General features: G+C 36.4%; 1 protein-coding gene across 2 annotated transcripts in view; it reads right to left on the bottom strand.

The window, feature by feature from the left end:
- ESYT3 (extended synaptotagmin 3) overlaps nt 1-14,576 on the bottom strand; it is a 54,743-nt gene that overhangs the window by 21,016 nt on the left and 19,151 nt on the right. For both annotated transcript variants that reach the window (XM_058194641.1, XM_058194635.1), the window contains exons 5-10: nt 7,695-7,761; nt 7,494-7,583; nt 4,757-4,812; nt 2,841-2,961; nt 1,861-2,034; nt 377-459 (exon numbers count right to left, since the gene is read on the bottom strand). In XM_058194641.1, coding sequence (XP_058050624.1) covers nt 377-459; nt 1,861-2,034; nt 2,841-2,961; nt 4,757-4,812; nt 7,494-7,583; nt 7,695-7,761 — 591 coding nt within the window. The remainder of the gene's footprint in view (nt 1-376; nt 460-1,860; nt 2,035-2,840; nt 2,962-4,756; nt 4,813-7,493; nt 7,584-7,694; nt 7,762-14,576) is intronic.

Raw genomic sequence — 14,576 nt, 5'->3', positions numbered from 1 at the left:
GGCTCAACATTAATATGCAATATGTACATTAAAAGGTATAATTCTTCTTGGGATTGTACAATGCACATTGGAGGAATAGATATTTTTTTATATGAAAAATTGTAGTGCTTCTTTAAAGGTCAGCAGATCAGAAGATGAGCTGGAACTAATTCACTCCCAACATTACACTTCTTTATGATGACTTTTTTTTTGGGAAGCAGCAGCATTCAAACATGCAATACTCTACCTGCATTCAGAAAAGTTATGCAAAAAACAGAAATGTTTCTGAATGCATAGAAATGACTGTACCAATTTCATTGGCTCTAAGTTGCCACACGGCAGAAAAAGACACAGTATAACATTACACACAATAAAAAAGGAAATCTGTATTCCTTACCTGCCCAAAAAATCATCTTTATCTGGATCTTCATCATAAATATCAACCTCTAGATCTTGGCCGGGTACTTCATGAACAACAAACTGAAATGAATGAAAGAAAAATTAAGTAACAAAAGAGAACAGCTAGGAGTTATTTTTGAAAAATGTCACTATGTCAGGTAAAAAGTCTTTCAGTTCTTCCATGTAAGGCATTAAATTAAAAGTCTTCCAGTCCTTCTGAAGTTACTTGTATCGTAACAGGTGCCTCAATGGTGCAGTGGTTAGAGTGCAGTACTGCAGGCTACTTCTGCCGACTGCCGGCTGACTACAATTTGGCAGTTCCAATCTCACCAGGCTCAAAGCTGACTCAGCCTTCCAGCCTTCTGAGGTAGGTAAAATGAGGACCCAGATTATTGAGGGCAATATGCTGACTCTGTAAACTGCTTAGAGAGGACTGTGAAGCATTGTAAAGCGGTATATAAGTCTAAATGCTATTGCTATTGCCACCTGAAGTGGCGGAAGAATAAAGTTTCTACTCATGTTCTTTATAATCAATTAAATTGAAGTGAGTGTAATAGGAGCAATGTTTCTCTTCGAAACAGAATTCAATTCATTACAAGAAAAAATATTAAAGGAACCACTAACGCACAGACAGACTTTTTGCTGAAACAACAGCAACAATAAACTCTTTCAAATATTCTTTAATTTATTATACTGGCTTAATTGAAAAGCTTTTTTCAAGAGAACTTGCTATAGTTATTCCAAAAGCTTCATGAAAATGCCTTTCAAATAGCCTTTCACTGACTTTCTTTAAAACACAACAGGACAAAGAGGTCAATATTTAGAATGGTTTTTTCCCCCTTTGTAAATTAGTTTTCTATTATTCCAGTAAACTGTTTAGTACTGTAAATTAGTTCACAATTAATCCATTTCTGTTGCTGGCAACAAGACATATATTTTAATGACTTTTAGATGGTTAGGACTACAACGCCCTTAGACATGAAGCAAAATGGCTGACATTCAGGAATTCTGGGAGTTGCAGTCAGAATATCTGAAAAGTATTTGGTTGCCTATTCCTGCTGAAATACTGTTTCCTCAATCCCTTGATTATATTCCTTATTCACCCTATTTACAGAAACAAAAAGTCTTCTTTTAGAACACATTTAATTTCAAAAGTATATTAAGATAGTCTGTATTCCTATATTCACTTACCAAGAAAAAAAAGCTTCCCCTATATTCTATGGGGCTTAATTTGGAGAAGGCATATATAGAATTGTTGCTAATATATGCAAAACTCCAGACACAACCACCCATCTATTTCAACTGATCTAGCATTATGTTAGTCAACTTCCACAATAATTTGTTTTTTTTCCTTCCCCTTTTATCCCTTGCACTCTTTAAGATATGAACCATCTCAAATCTACAACATAAGATTCAGGAGGTGGGATATATTGTAAATAATCACCAGCACTTTGTTTCTAAATAGGCAAGGAGAAGTGTCACCTCAAATATTTCATTCCAGATGGGATTCAGGTCTCTTTGTACTGTTTTGCTCCGGAGTTGCACCAGGCCGACTCGAAGGAGAGCATAAGGGTCCGACTTGCCCCTGATTGCTCCAAGAAAGTTGTCTTTTTGGACAAGATTTTCAGCTTCCAAAAGATACACTCTTAGGACTCCCTTGAAAATATACAATTTTTAAATATTACATAGGATGTTCATCCCAAAAGATCTCTCTGGTATATACTATTATCAACGTAACATTAAGGAAAATGGGAAATGTCTCTAACCACAACTTACAGAAGCATAAGAACATTTAAATTTATGAGAAAAATCTTCATTGTTATTTTGCATTTTGATTTTATTATGAGCCTTACATGATCTCTGATCTTTCTTTGTGCCTCTTATTGTGGGGAATAAGGAGAAAAGCCAATTAGTTTGCTTTTGATGATTCTCTGGTGAATTGGATGGGCAGGGGGGTGGACATATACAATACCTTTTTGTTTTTGCAATTTTTTGAAATCAAAAAATAATTTACCAAAATAAACCTGCACTGACTATAAGTCTGCTACGTATTTACCGAGCTTCATTCATTCTGAGCTGATTCCCACCATGCCTTTGTCTGCTCAAAAATTCTCTCCAAATCAGGATATTTTTTTTTAATCAAAAGCAAGTCTTTCCAAACTTTTTAAGGTTATGTGATATTCTGGATAAAGAAAGGGATTGAAAAGAGAGGAAACGCCAACTATTAGGTAAGACAACTAGATAAATCTTTGTTCTACAATTTTCTCTCCACTGTGCAGTTTCAAATGCAAGTACGGGGCAACTTTGCAATCTCTCCTTCAAGTGGCACTACACTGCAGGTGTGTAGAAGAACAAACAAGTTGGGATAAGCCTCACTCTTTAGAAGGGTCCTTTTTTTCTATAATTTGAGCCAGGCGCCTCACTAACAAATCTTCAAAGCGCAACTCTGACCCCAGACTTACACGTGGAATAGGAAACCGCAACTGAGCCACATTCATGTTCTTTTTCAATGGGATTGTGACTCTGTTTGGCAACACCAGCCGGGAAGCAATGAGATCTTGAATTAGCGAGTCTGAAAATAAACTGAAATAATAAAGGAGACATTTAATTCAGAACAAAACGGAAGAGTCATATGTGTGTCCCACTGCTCTACTGAGCTGTGACTCTTGCATTATTTGTAGAGTCCATCTGAGCAGACTGCCAAGGTCTGTTGCCCATCAAGAGATATGGGATGCAGGGTAGGGGGGAGTAGAAGGGATGCTGGCTCAGGTTTATTTTCAGTCTGAGCGTTTAGGATGCTTTGTTACAAACAGGTAAGTAGTTTATGCCTCTGTGGCTCAGACTGGTAAGACAGTCTTTTATTAATAGCAGCTGCTTGCAATTACTGCAGGTTCAAGCCCCACAAGGCCCAAGGTTGACTCAGCCTTCCATCCTTTATAAGGTAGGTAAAATGAGGACCCAGATTGTTGGGGGCAATAAGTTGACTTTGTATATAATATACAAATGGATGAAGACTATTGCTTGACATAGTGTAAGCTGCCCTGAGTCTTCGGAGAAGGGCGGGATATAAATGCAAATAAAAAAAAGAAAAAGAAAAAGAAAAAAAGAACATCTTGACTGCTGAAGAAAACATAGAAAACAAGGTTAGTTACTGATGTGCAGATAAGCCTGAGGTAATTATGCCTCTTATATTATGCTTTCAAGATGCACTTGACTCTAGCAAGTGCCTGAACAAGTTCCTGCTGTTTTCTTGGCAAGATTTTCAGAGGTAGCTTGTGCTTGTCTTCTTTCTAAGAGAGAAAGGGACCGGATCAATCACTCAACTGGCTTTGGCTGAAGGCAGGACTAGAACTTAGTCTTCTGGATTCTAGACTGGTGCTTGAACCCCTATACTAGTATTTCTCAACCTTGGCACCCTGAAGAGGTGTGAATTTCAAGTCCCAGATGTTCTACTGCCAGCTGACTTAGTGGATATCAGATCCACTCTCTTGACATGTTAATTTCTTTTATTTCAACAGCTTTTACTTTTCTTATCAGTAAATGTAAAACTCCTGACACCAACAAGTTCACAGGTAGTTGCTTTTTGGAAGCAAAAACTCTTCTTCTTATGGGGTAAGAACCATATTTTTCCTTCACTAAAATAACCAAACCAAAATCAATAAAAAGAAACATAAACACTCAAAAATATCTTTATTGTCAGGTAGCCCCAAAACAAATGTTGAGGTTGTCAATACCTCAACAGAATAAGATAGTTAATTTTCCCATCGATGTGACAGTTTCCTTTGGTTACTATTGACATTACTTTTGCGGTGATGCAAGGTGTGGCAAATTAGCAAAGCAAGCCAAAACTCCCATTAGAAACCAAGTAGCTCAAATGGTTCTGACATTTCTAACTAGAATTATAAACAAAACTAAGAATCTATAAGAATTTTACAAGCAGGCTCATTGTGTGGTCAGTTCTTATGCCTCTACTTGCCAGAATGTTTGTGAACATTCCGGCAAGTAGAGGAACATGTGAAGGACATAGGTTCTGTTTGATTGGCCCTGTGCCTACCCACAATAAACCGTTCCTATTATAGAACTGTTATATAACAGATCTTTTCTTTAATCTCCATTTTGAGATTTTATTTATTTGATATTATTGTTCATAAATGATTTAAGATAGTGAACATTCCTTAATACTTCTTTCTCCGTTGACGACAACAACCCTGTGAGGTGAATTTGGCCAAGAGTGACTGGTCCAAAGTCATCCAGCTGGTTTTTCATATCTAAGGCAGGACTAGAACTCACAGTCTCCTGGTTCCTAGGACAGCAAACAAACCAAACTGGGTGTTTAACATTTAGATTGTTCCCAACTCATTTGGAGGGAAGCACTTACCTAATGCCTGGAGCATCCAACAGGTTTGTTAGCCCCGCCCAATTGATTTCCAAGTGCTGCAATAAAAATTAAACCAACAACAAAAGTGCGATGTTAATAACTGAAAACAGAGCTGGTTTAAAAAGTAGGAATATGGAAATCTAGTTTACATCAAATTAGATGCATGGTTCATTGAGATCCTATTGGAGATACCAGAAAGTGAACCTGCAATCTTTTCTTGTTACATATAGCATACTATTGAAAAATTAAGTACAATAAAATCACCATAATGATAACAATAAAATTATGCAAACATTTGACAACAAATAATGAAGCATCCTTCATTCATCTGATATATTTATGGTATTTTAATTCAGCATGAGTATTGTGTCGCCGTTCTGAGTGAATTCAGATTGTCAACTGAACAAGCCTTGAGGAATTATGTGGTCATTTCTAGTACCCATCCATTATAAAAGGCATTTTGGCTAGTGCTACAAGTATCATGCGCAAGAAAACTAACCCCCTAGCAAGGCAGCCTCAGGGCAGGAACATACATGAGTGATTTGTGTTCAGAGGAGATGAATAAGCATCATCGAGGCATTGGTTCATTTCCTTCACTGGAGCCTGTCACACTGACTGGATTCTTCTCATGCCTTTGCAATGAAGGGCTGAGACAATTGGCATGTGTCAATGTTCTAAACTTAACACACGTTTGTCAGGTGTATATACTTGGTCAGAACTCACATAGCTAGTTTCAGGAATAACAGTGCATTCTGAGTGCTGAATTATCATAGCACTGTGGGGATCTTCTCTCCTGACTACCAGAGGTTCAGAGACTTTTTCCATGAATGAATCCTCCTGTACAATAAAATCTCTTTCAATGCTTTAGTCTTCTGAATTTTAACCCTGATTTTTGTTTTTCCTTCTAAGGAAAATTTGAAATTTGTTCTTAACTCTATTTTCAAACTGAGTTTGATTCATGTGCTTATATGGTTTTATTATGGTGCTCTAAACCACCCAAAGTCACTTAAATAAGCTGGGAAGTGTAGAAATTGAATCAATCAATCAATGAAAAAAAATTTATATAGGTGAAGATGGTGTCTCAACATACAAGACTGTGAACATCAATTTTAGTGCAATGAGGGCAAAGAGGAGGCTGAAGAATCTTAAAACAAAGCAACCTTTTGAACTAATACTATTTTTTCCCTAGGATACAAAATAATTGAAAAGCCAGAGTGAGCACAATGTAAAAGCTGTGATCTTATGCATATTAGTGTGATAATAAGAGTGCTTCAGATGATGCTTTCCACTTACGTTGGGTACACAGGTTGAACAGTATGTTAATCGAAATAGACTACTGATAGATTTAGAGATTAGTTGGCTCCCCCCTCCCCCAAACACTGTTCAAGTACATAAGACCAATTTTCTTTCCATACCACAGTTTTAATTTACAATTGTATGGCAGTTTGCTGGGAAAAGTGTACTGATCATTTGAGTGGGAAGGAGGGAAGGAGGGAGGGAGGGAGGGAGGAGGAAGGAAAGAAGGAAGGAAGGCACAAAAATTGAATTGTTTCACTACTGAACTTTGTTTAAGGACCCCTCAAAGGTCCTTCAGCCTTGAAGATATAATCCAGGGATTTGGGGGAGGTGCTAACCATTAGGAGTAGAAGTTGTGTAAGATGGAATGAAATACACTCATTAGATAAATTGGTCTAACACTATTTTCACCAACATGGAGAAAACAAAATCTCCTTTAATACAAAGCAAGAAAACTGGGGTAGAAGTTGCTTTCTCAATAGGTTGGGAACAGACTGAGGCAGTGGTAATGCAGTTCAGCTCACCTGAAATGACTCATCTTCACCCTGAGGCAACCTGGCAGCACACATGTCCTTTTGGAAATAGTTTCAAATATATGAAACTTGTGCTGAAGAAATGTGCAGTTGGCTTAATGTTCATTGATTTAGACGGATCTCAAAAACTTTCAATGGTTCTTGAAAGTTAATCTGAATAGAATTCTTTACTAACACTATTAAAGGTTGGGTTAATTACTTTTAAATGGTTTCATTTTACTTTTATAAGGGCTACACTTGGTTATGTGCCAATTTCAGTGCCAATTTTTGCGCTTTTATTTCTATCAATGAGCTATCATGGAGGGTACTTCCTTGAAAAGCTACAGTGAAATATTTGTAGTTAAATTAACTGAACTTATTGACTACTACTATCTTGAATAGTAATATGTTGGCATGTTTTAAAGCAATCTTCCTGTTTGGTTTGGTATACTTTGTTTAAAATGATGTTTGGGAAGAAGAAATAATCTTCCACATTTTAGAAGCACGTTCTAAATTAATTAATATATAATAATAATATATCCAATTAATATAGTTAACATATCCAATTAATATAGTTACTACATACTTATGCTCATATATATGCTTATATATTATATAGTTATTTTCATGCTTATGTTTATATATACTGTTGTGACAAAAATAAATAAATAAATAAAATAAATTCTCAATTTTATTCTAAAACACACTGACCAATGTGTAAATCAGCAATCCTAATGTGGAAGGATGCTATTTCTAAATTGGCAAAACATGAAGAGTGCTAACTTGTTAATTTGACTTACAAATTAAAAGTATTTTCATAAAATTTGTTAGTTGGAAAATGTGCTACCAGACTTCTGGTTAGTCTGCTATGACAGACTAACATAGCTGTCCTCCTCCTATTTCTATAATGTGTATCAGAATTGACTTACAGGTTTTTGTAGAAAAAACATGGTTACAGCTCCAAAAAAGGGTATATCTGTCAGAAGGGGCTCCAGAATTACTCGTAACATTCCATTCAACTGCAAAATAATAATAATAAAACAATGGAAGAAAATAATGTTGATTTTTTTCCAGGAAGGAAAAAAATAGGAAATATCTGAAAATGTTTCATAAAGTTGTTCTGTACCTACCTGTAGTCCTTTCACTCCTACTTTAATCTTGGAGAGCTCCATGTGAATTTCACAATCACCTATATAACTGAAAAGGTGTTACAATTAGCAGAGCATTAATTAGAAAAGAAAAGAACAAAGTAAAAGACAAAATGATCATCATTTTAAAGGAATTTCTTATATTGTAATAGTATAAGATGAAGAACAAAACTCTGATTAAAAAGGTGTAATAATAGTATGTGTGAATACAGTTTTAGACCAGAGATACTTTACTATATCACATCACATTTGCTTCGAGAAGCAGATAACTTATTATAGTACTTTACTTTCTTATCATGCTAATATTTTTCTGCTACATATAAAGACCATGACATTTATTTATTTATATATTTGGGCATCTCAAGTAATATATTTGCCAGATTAACCCTATTTCTTTATCATTATGTAACTTTAATAAAATCTGGTAGATTTAATCAGTGTGTGTATGTATGTATTTGTATGTACAGTATATATACATGCATGCACAAATATATACATACACAAACATACACCAAGAATTATGGTGAAAAAATCCCCCCCCCTTTGGTTGCCTTTTTACTAAACAATAAGACACCATCCATTATTTTTACTTTTTTCCTCCCACAAAAGTCCATTAAGGAAAAAGGGATAAAATAACAGCACAGAATCTACTAATTTGAATAATCAGAAAGCACCCTGGATGTACAAAGAAAGATGATGACCCATTCAGATTAAAGTATTACACTAAAATAAGATTAACATTGCTTAATAATAGGGCTCCATTGAAATTCTGCAAATTATAACTCCTATTTCTGCTACTTAGCCTCAATAAATTTTGCAGAGAATTTGTAACAGGAATAGCTATTCATATAAAATACTTCAGAAAGGTCACTCACTGGTTAACCAAAGTTTCAAATCTTTAACCTGTTTTTAACATTAAGTATGAATGCACATGAGTTTATATTGATTACTTCAACTGATTGCAGCCAAACAGTAAGTGTTGACCAATAGGATTCTTGCTGCTTGAAGGCAACAAAACTAATTCATTTGGACAGCAAGGTAGGTGGCATAATTACCACACCAAGCAAGAAGAAAACCTTCTACGCACAAATTCCAATCGTGCCTTTTATAATTTTGTCAACAGTAAACTTAAAGATTCAAGATCCATCCCACCACTAAAAGATTCTAACAACAAAGAATGCAATGACGAAACAGTCAAAGCAAACCTCTTCAACATTTTCTTTGGCTCAGTTTTTGTTAACTCCGATAACACATATCCAACATTCCACAAACGAACCAGCAATGACTATGATGATTTAACTCATATAGATTTCACAGAAGACAACGTTGGTAAAGCTCTTCACAACTTAAAACCATCGCTTTCTATTGGACCTGATGGTCTATGTGCATATTTCTTAAAAAAACTTTCCATTAATATAGCTGAACCCCTAAGTATTATCTTTGATAAAGCTTTCACTACCAGTTCTCTTCCCAAACTTTGGTCACTAGCCACAGTCATCCCCATCTTCAAAAAAGGAGACCCCAGCTTAGTCGAAAACTACAGACCGATCTCCCTTTGCTGCGTCACCTGCAAAGTCATGGAATCTATCATCAATCAATCCATTACCTCACACTTAGAAACTAACAACCTACTCTCCAACAAACAATTTGGTTTCAGGAAAAAGTTATCATGTAACTTACAACTTCTCCACTGCAAAAACATATGGACTTCAAATCTAGATCAAGGCAAATCAATAGATGCAATCTACATAGACTTCTGCAAAGCTTTTGACTCAGTAGTACACGATAAACTTCTCCTTAAACTAACATCCTATGGCATCTCAGGACCCCTCCACAAATGGATATCTGCTTTTCTGTCTAACAGACAACAAGTGGTCAAAATTGGCAATGCTTTATCAAATCCTGTTCCTGTCAAGAGTGGCGTTCCTCAAGGCAGCGTCCTTGGACCAACACTCTTTATTCTATACATTAATGATCTTTGTGACCATATCTCAAGTAATTGTGTTCTCTTTGCTGACGATGTCAAACTATTTAACACCACAGACAACACTTCTATCATTCAAAACGACCTTGACCATCTAACCGCTTGGTCTAAAATTGGCAGCTCAAATTTCAACCAGCAAATGCTCAGTCTTACATATAGGAAAAAGAACTCTAAAACTAAGTACATACTAGATGGACATTACCTTACAGACGACCCCCATCCCGTTAAAGACCTTGGAGTTTTCATGTCAAATGATCTAAGTGCCAAAGCCCACTGCAACTACATAGCAAAAAAAGCTCTAAGAGTTGTAAACCTAATTTTGCGTAGCTTCTTTTCCAAAACACCACACTACTAACCAGAGCATATAAAACATTTGCTAGACCAATTCTAGAATACAGCTCACCTGTTTGGAACCCTCACCACATCTCTGACATCAATACAATTGAGCGTGTCCAGAAATATTTTACAAGAAGAGTTCTCCATTCCTCTGAAAACAACAAAATACCTTATCCCACCAGACTTGAAATCCTAGGCTTAGAAAACCTGGAACTCCGTCGCCTTGACAAGACCTAAGTTTAACTCACAGAATCATCTATTGTAATGTCCTTCCTGTCAAAGACTACTTCAGCTTTAATTGCAATAATACAAGGGCAACCAATAGATTTAAACTTAATGTAAACCGCTTTAATCTAGATTGCAGAAAATATGACTTCTGCAACAGAATCATCAGTGCTTGGAATACTTTACCTGACTCTGTGGTCTCTTCCCATAATCCTAATAGCTTTAACCAAAAACTTTCTACTATTGACCTCACCCCATTCCTAAGAGGACCATAAGGGGCGTGCATAAGCGCACAAACGTGCCTACCGTTCCTGTCCTATTGTTTTTCTTTTCTTCTTCCTATATATGTTTATATGTGTATATACTATATAATCTTTTTGTATGATGTTGTGACAAAATAAATAAATAAATAAATAAATAATCAACCAACCAACCAACCAACCAATCAATCAATCAATCAATCAACCAACCAATCAATCACCAGTATGTTGTTTCTTACAAATTCCATGTTACAAAAGCCCCAACTGTAATGTGCTTTCACACACAACAGTTCTTCCCTTGTGGAGATACAAGACAACTATCAAGTGTGAACTTTTAAATTTGTTATAGGAACATTTGGGAATCCAAAAACACAAATTGTAATAAATATAACATTGTGTTACAGCCAGGCCCATAAATCTCTTTTGGATTTTAAATTTTCCAATGGAACAGACTGTCCAGTTGAATGACTCAAAATAGTTTGGCCAATAATGTGGCTCAAACAAGCAGTTTCCCACCTCCAATTCTTTGCCTGTTCCCTTCAAAAGTTTTAATCTAACTACTGAGCTATTTACAGTCACATCAGTTTTACTTTCAATCTTTGCTAATAACGCACTGTCATGTCAGAATGAAATATGGAGAGCATTTGCAAAATAGAATCTAAGTCAAGTTTAGTTGACTTCACATGTCACAAAATCTTGGAAGTGTTTAAAATAAATATGCATTTCCTGTGTAATCCCTTCTGCTGTCAAAAGCTTTGACAGATATGTCACGTTCTGCTGTCAAACTGTTTTTGCATTAACCTGATGATAGCATGCTTATTCAACTCCTGTAGCCTTCTAGTGTGTAAAAAGCTCTACTTAAGACCATATTGTTATCTAAGGCAGCAAGAGGTAATAATTTCTTTTAGCACACCATCCAAAGTGTATTTGCAATAAAATATGTTTTGGTGATCAGAGTGTCCATTAGCAAAATCTAATTTTGTTTTCTTTTTTGACTGAAACCATATGATTATTTTTTAAAAACAAACGTTTGTCTTTTTAACCAAAGAAAGCAGGTGCAAATATGTCTAATGAACACAATAATTGTAGAGCCTTTGGTGCTTTCTGGATTTGATTGTTTGTTTGGGGACATTATCCAATTATGGTAAGTAATATCATCAATGCTAGTGAGTGTGGAATTTGCTAGTATTAGCCCTGCCAGTTTTGGTGGGGATATGGTTTTCTCCTTGGTAGTTCTTTGATTAGGGTAATGTTTTCTGCTTGACTGTTTGTCTGGTGTTAATTCCAGAGTATTGACCACACAACCTTCAATTGTCTTTTCCTATATGCAAAATGAGGCAGAAAACCAGCATCTCCTGCCTTACCTTCGAAATTTCTAAGTCAAAAGGCCCTAAGTAGGGGAATACAAGGAGGATGGAGGTTGTCAGGCATTTCTCCTGACATTATCAAGTCTGCCCACAGGAGACTAGATTACTAGCATAGTTGATTCTGGGAGTTGAAGTCCATATATCTGGAAGAACCCAGATTGCTTTACTATCTCAAAGGTACCTTCCCCCAAGTTTATGTCTACAGTGGTCTCACTGGACCAAAAGTTCTGCTAATACAGAGCAGAAGTAGCTCAGTTTGTGGTGCAGTTTATCTATTTTACCAGGTGAAGTTTCTTTAAGCATGGTTATAAAAGGATGCCAATTGGTGGGTTAATACAACATGCTAAGCTAAACCAAGCAAACTGCATTTATGTTTGCTGAGCAATGCCGTGCTGCCTGACAATCTGAAAACCGAAGTTCATACACTTCGAAACATCCAGATTGGGGAAGGCTGTGAGAAGGTGCCCCATTTCACTTAAAAATGTGGCAAGTCATGGATTTTTACAGGTATGACTTTTCCCTCTTGCTCTTTTCAATGACTTCTGGACCTCTGCTTTCAGTCCTGCTTTAATGGCTTGGTGGGGAAGACTATATAAATTAGCGGTGGCAGGAAAAGGAAAAGATGAGCCAAACAAAACTATTCAATGGAGTAGGAAGGAGCATGGTACAAACTTCCCTAAGAAGAGAATGGTTTTGCATAACATAGTACTTACATTGGTCACAAGCCAATGCCTGTATTTAGATTTACTTTGATTTCTACTTTTTAAATAACTTCCTGTGTTGCAGCACAAGAGACATACTTTTAACATCATGATGATGCAGTCATACATGGCAGACTGCTGGGCACATGCATGAGATACTCTAGTGGCATGTAAGTGGCACTGATGCCTCAGTGAGATGAATCTTAGTTCCCACTTAATTTGCTAGATATAGTGTATGCAATAGACTAAGGTTTCAAAGTCTTTTGCAGGCCAGGAATTTGAAGGACCGTCTTTTCTCTGTCATATCTACCCGACCCACAAAAGCAGGGACAGAGGGAATGTTGCACATCCCCTCTCTTAAGGAGGGACCATCTGGTGGGACCCAGAAGAATGGCCTTCTTTATGGTGGCTTCCTCTCTTTGGAACTGCATTCCTGTGGAGATTAGACTGGCCTTCACTTTGACATTCTTCCACAAGGCCCTGAAGACCTGGTTTTGCCAAAAGGCCACAGTGTGATGGAACCCATCAAGTGTTGCCAAGGGTTATTGTTTTTGTTTGTTTGTATATTGGGTTTTTATTTTTGTAAGCCAGCTAGAGTCACTGAGAGTGAGGGGGCAGCCATACAAATTTTCTTAAATAATTAAATAAAACTTTCCTCAGCCTTTGATTGGTGGCAAAAAGTAGCCAGTAGCCAAAGAGTAATAAGGTGGGGTGGGGGAAAGGGATATTAAATTATATTTAATTAAGTTTAATGTCTTCATTAAAAGATAACACTTAATCCAAGAAAGGAAAATTCAAGAATTCTGAGTAACAGCAATTATAAGAAAGTATTATATATAGACAAATATTATAATTCAGGACTTCTAGCTAGTACTCTACTTTCAAATGAGGCATCTAATTTTAAATCATGGCAGCAAAACTTCCCACTTTTTCAATTCTTTTCCAGAGATGAGATATCTGTTATTTGTATGCGAAATAACTCTAATAGTTAACTGTTAGCATTACGCTCTCTATGTATTTAATAATTTTCTCTTTCCCATTAAAAACCACAATTTGGTGGCAGAAACCATACCCAAAAGCTTGGACAAGTGCATCCCAATACAATAGAAATTATTTCCCCTGTAACACCTCTTCTAGGAAAGGCTCTTCAAAACAAAACAAATATTCATATTTCATTAGACTGTATGAAAATTAAATTCTGCTGAACAGACAGCTGTGTGCTGAATGTCATCAAAGTTGATCCTCCATCTTCAAGCAGTGAGAATTAGATCACAGTACCAATGCGGAGAACAAGGAAATATATCATGCGGCCATATAATAACTTGTGGATCACCAAATGTAATGCGACTCGATGAATTAAGAGTACCGCAAATATGCAGGCACTTTTCACAAATATTTGAACAAGGCAATATTCAGAGATTATGCAAACCAAATAGAAAGTCGACTATAAGTAGCAACACACTCACATACTGTTTATATATACTGTAGGTAGCTATAAATATTGCACTTGCCTGTTCTAATAATCTAAACTACTTAAGATAAGCAATTGTAATGTGATAAACTAAATAATGGAGAAACAAACACCTATAATGCTGCTCTAAGAGGATGTTGATGGTTTGCCATGTCGCCCCCATATTTTCATATTAACAATATGCGCCTTGTTATCTCCCTGACAGTCTGAAAGGAACTAAAGCAGCAACGAGTCAAGGAAGCAATGTGGACAATGCATAAGGAGGTGGCTTGAAGATTTGAATAGCTCCACCTTTTTTCTCAGAACTGGAGGAAGAACTCAGCACCTACTCCCAATCAACATACAAGGGTGTGTCCTCCGGGATGCCTAACAGGATGAGCTGGTTTTGAATCCTTCCCCCTTGACTAGGCATCCTCTGTGAATCATCCAGGATTGTGGATTCCTGTCGAACAAGACAGGTCTATTTGCAATGGAAAACTACCTCCTTGCTCAAACTCTTCAGTGGGAAAACACCCATATC

This window comes from Ahaetulla prasina, chromosome 1, assembly GCF_028640845.1.
Source record: "Ahaetulla prasina isolate Xishuangbanna chromosome 1, ASM2864084v1, whole genome shotgun sequence".
Taxonomy (NCBI): domain Eukaryota; kingdom Metazoa; phylum Chordata; class Lepidosauria; order Squamata; family Colubridae; genus Ahaetulla; species Ahaetulla prasina.
Note: the sequence above shows the minus strand (reverse complement) of the source record. Positions and strands in the feature narration are given on the sequence as shown.